Source organism: Hyposmocoma kahamanoa, unplaced genomic scaffold (assembly GCF_003589595.1).
Source record: "Hyposmocoma kahamanoa isolate Upper Pololo Valley unplaced genomic scaffold, ASM358959v1 93, whole genome shotgun sequence".
Lineage (NCBI taxonomy): Eukaryota > Metazoa > Arthropoda > Insecta > Lepidoptera > Cosmopterigidae > Hyposmocoma > Hyposmocoma kahamanoa.
Window position 1 is genome coordinate 14,029,412 of NW_020654810.1, and position 2,916 is coordinate 14,032,327.

General features: G+C 36.8%; 1 protein-coding gene across 1 annotated transcript in view; it reads left to right on the forward strand.

The window, feature by feature from the left end:
- The window catches only part of LOC113237048 (intraflagellar transport protein 81 homolog), a 16,218-nt gene extending 13,865 nt beyond the window's left edge, over positions 1–2,353 (forward strand). The window contains exon 11 of the mRNA XM_026473293.1: positions 2,186–2,353. Within this exon, the coding sequence (XP_026329078.1) occupies positions 2,186–2,353 (168 nt within the window). The remainder of the gene's footprint in view (positions 1–2,185) is intronic.
- The last annotated feature ends 563 nt before the right edge of the window (positions 2,354–2,916 follow it).

A 2,916-nucleotide genomic window follows, 5' to 3' on the forward strand; every position in this document is an offset into this window, starting at 1 on the left:
GTAGGGCTAGCACAACAGGGCGCGACTAGCGCGAGAGCGACATAAAGCGCGAAATACTGCTATTCTATCGTAGAGATTATGTTGCGAGTAAGCGCGCTTGATGTCGCTCTCGCGGAAGTTGCGCCTTGTTGTGTCATGAAAGGAAACCTTAAATTTTTAAGATAGCTAATTTTACTTAATTTTGCATTCACAGATTTTTTGCAAAGCTTACCTGAACTGGAAATCGAACCAACTAAAAAAGCAAAAAATAAACACTCATTATTTTATTGAACTAATAAGATCAGTGATAAGGATAAAATTTTGCCAATAAGCATTGGGTACAACAATTAAAGACGTCTATGAAATCACATATAAGTCTAATATTACTATCGACTCGTAACACGAAGAACATAGTAATAAGTATTGTTTATTATTTTAGGTCCCTTTCATGTCCTATCCATTGAGGTTTTTCTACTCTGTGTATACTAAGATATATGTATTTGACGACCTCTGTGGTCGTGTGGCTTGCACGCTGGGTTTTCATGGTGTCACCATCTTTGAGATCTCGAGTTCGATGCCTGGCCGGGTTAATGTACAAACTATTTTTTCTATATTGTCACGGGTCTGGGTGTTTGTGCTACCGTCGTTGTTTCCGATTTCCATAACACAGGTGCTTTAGTTACTTACTTTGGCATCAGTGCAACGTATGTGATGATGTCAAATATTTATTTATTTATAAATGTGTATGTATATAATATATTTCTGCCAGTTGTTTCGAAGCTTTTTGTTCCTTTATGTTGAAATAGTGGTGACCGGGAAGCCTGAAATTCATTTTCGATGACTTTATAAGAGTTAAATTGTTTTCGTAGTGGATAATTATCTAAATCGTGGAAGAAATGGCAGCCACTAACCGAGACAGGGGAGGATGGAGGGTGGTGGAGAGTTTCAATGTGCACGTTGAAACACTCCTGTAAGGTCGAGATGGTTTGTTCGGCAATATGCGGCGAAGGTCGGTTGATTAGCCGTGGGTCTTTCTTTATGTGTGAGTTACTCGTTAGCGATTATCATGAAGAATTCGCTTTTAAACACAAGTTCTTCTTTATCTCTGTGTCGCGTCACTAAAACTCGAAACAGAGTTGAAATAAATAAGTCATAATCTTAAGATTTTATTTCAATACATAGCAGGTAGGCAGGCAGAAGTACTGCTACCTTACCTATTTCTGTCGCCAAGCAATAATCTCAGCATTACTGTGTTTCGGTTTTGAAGGATAAGGGTGCTGGTGAGATTTGCCCATGGGAACTTACGGCTCAGGGTGACGGGCGCGGTGGCAGCGTCCCTCATGTCTTTGCGATTTACAGCTCTGAGTAGCACTGCAACTGTTATGTACAAACGTACGATTACCACCAGGCGCACGACTACGACTTGCTCGTTCTGTCACTTGGTATCAAAAAATCTTACATAAAAAACTACGTCGTCGCTTTACTTTCTCAAACTCGTATCTTTAAGCACAATGTTACTGAAATGGACTGTATATACAAATTTTGTAGGATGATTTCATATCACATTTCCTTCATATTCACGCGCTTTTTTAATTATTCGTAAAGTAATTAACGGGAAATTTAAAATAAATAGAAAGTTTTACCATTTCCTGAATAATCACTCTTTATAAGATACGAGTTTGACAAAGTAAGGCATCAGCATTTCATTTGAAAATGGCCACAACTTAAGAATGGCTATTTCATATTTTAAACTCATGTATGAAATCGTCCCTACTTTTACTTTCTAATTTTTCCTGAGACTTAATAGTCTGAACGCTACTATTAATATTGATGGTGGGTAGAACATTCTAAATGGATAATCATAACTCGTGTTTGAAAGTTTATAACCTCTTAAGGCACCATGTACATCAAAATGTACATAATATGTGAAGTGATTTAGACCAAGGCAATATTATTCTTATGACCACGTAAACGCCCAGTGTACATTATAATAAAAATACTGCATTCAAATTTAACATTATATATTCTGTATGACCATAGGGTATCTAGAAAAATACAGTTTTGATATAAAACTGTGGGTTTGCTTGAGTCTGAAGCATGTATGTAATTATATTTAGTACATTTTATTGGTATATTGGACGTTTAGCGCTTTGCTCATTGTAATTTGCAGAGTCTTAGGAGGATAATTTAGATATTTTAATTACAGGAACAACGAGCTATCAGTTCTCGACAAGGTTTAGTGGAGGAGCAGACACGGTTATGGGAGAACACGCTGCAATTGCTGCGTTCTAAAATGCGCGCGCGCACCGAGCCAACTGCAAGGCAGGGACGCATGCACATCACACAGCATTCCCAAATGCTTACTCTCGCTTAGATCGATTACATATCGTGTCTAATATTCATATTTATTTTGTCAATTCACATAAAAATAAAATTATGAAGGTAGTTATGCGATTTTCATTTATTTAAGATTTTTTAATACGTTTCATTTACATTTCCAAAATAGTTACCCAGTTACGTAGGAACATTATTAGGTATCCAAACAAACGTTTAAGCTGTCGTAATACTGAATCTTTCGCAGCACCTGCAAGATGAAACTTTTCACAAGTTATTTTAACATAAAGATCTGTTTGAGACGTTTACTTAAATAAATATGAAGTAGGCCATGTAAATGTTATGATTTCCGATTGAATGTCAACACTGAAGATCGGATTTGGATGTAAAATTACGAATGCGTGGAGGATGCCATGAAATCCACGATGTTCGAAAACCCAATTGTAAAAGCAAATATTTTGGCAGGCCATGACTTTATCCACCGGTCACAGTCGCGTAGTAAAAACGACCCAAACCTTTCCCAAGTTCACCTTCGCTTAATTGCTTGCACAATTTGGAAATTTGCATTATCTATTTTGTATTTATATTTGTGCAGTTGTCAGT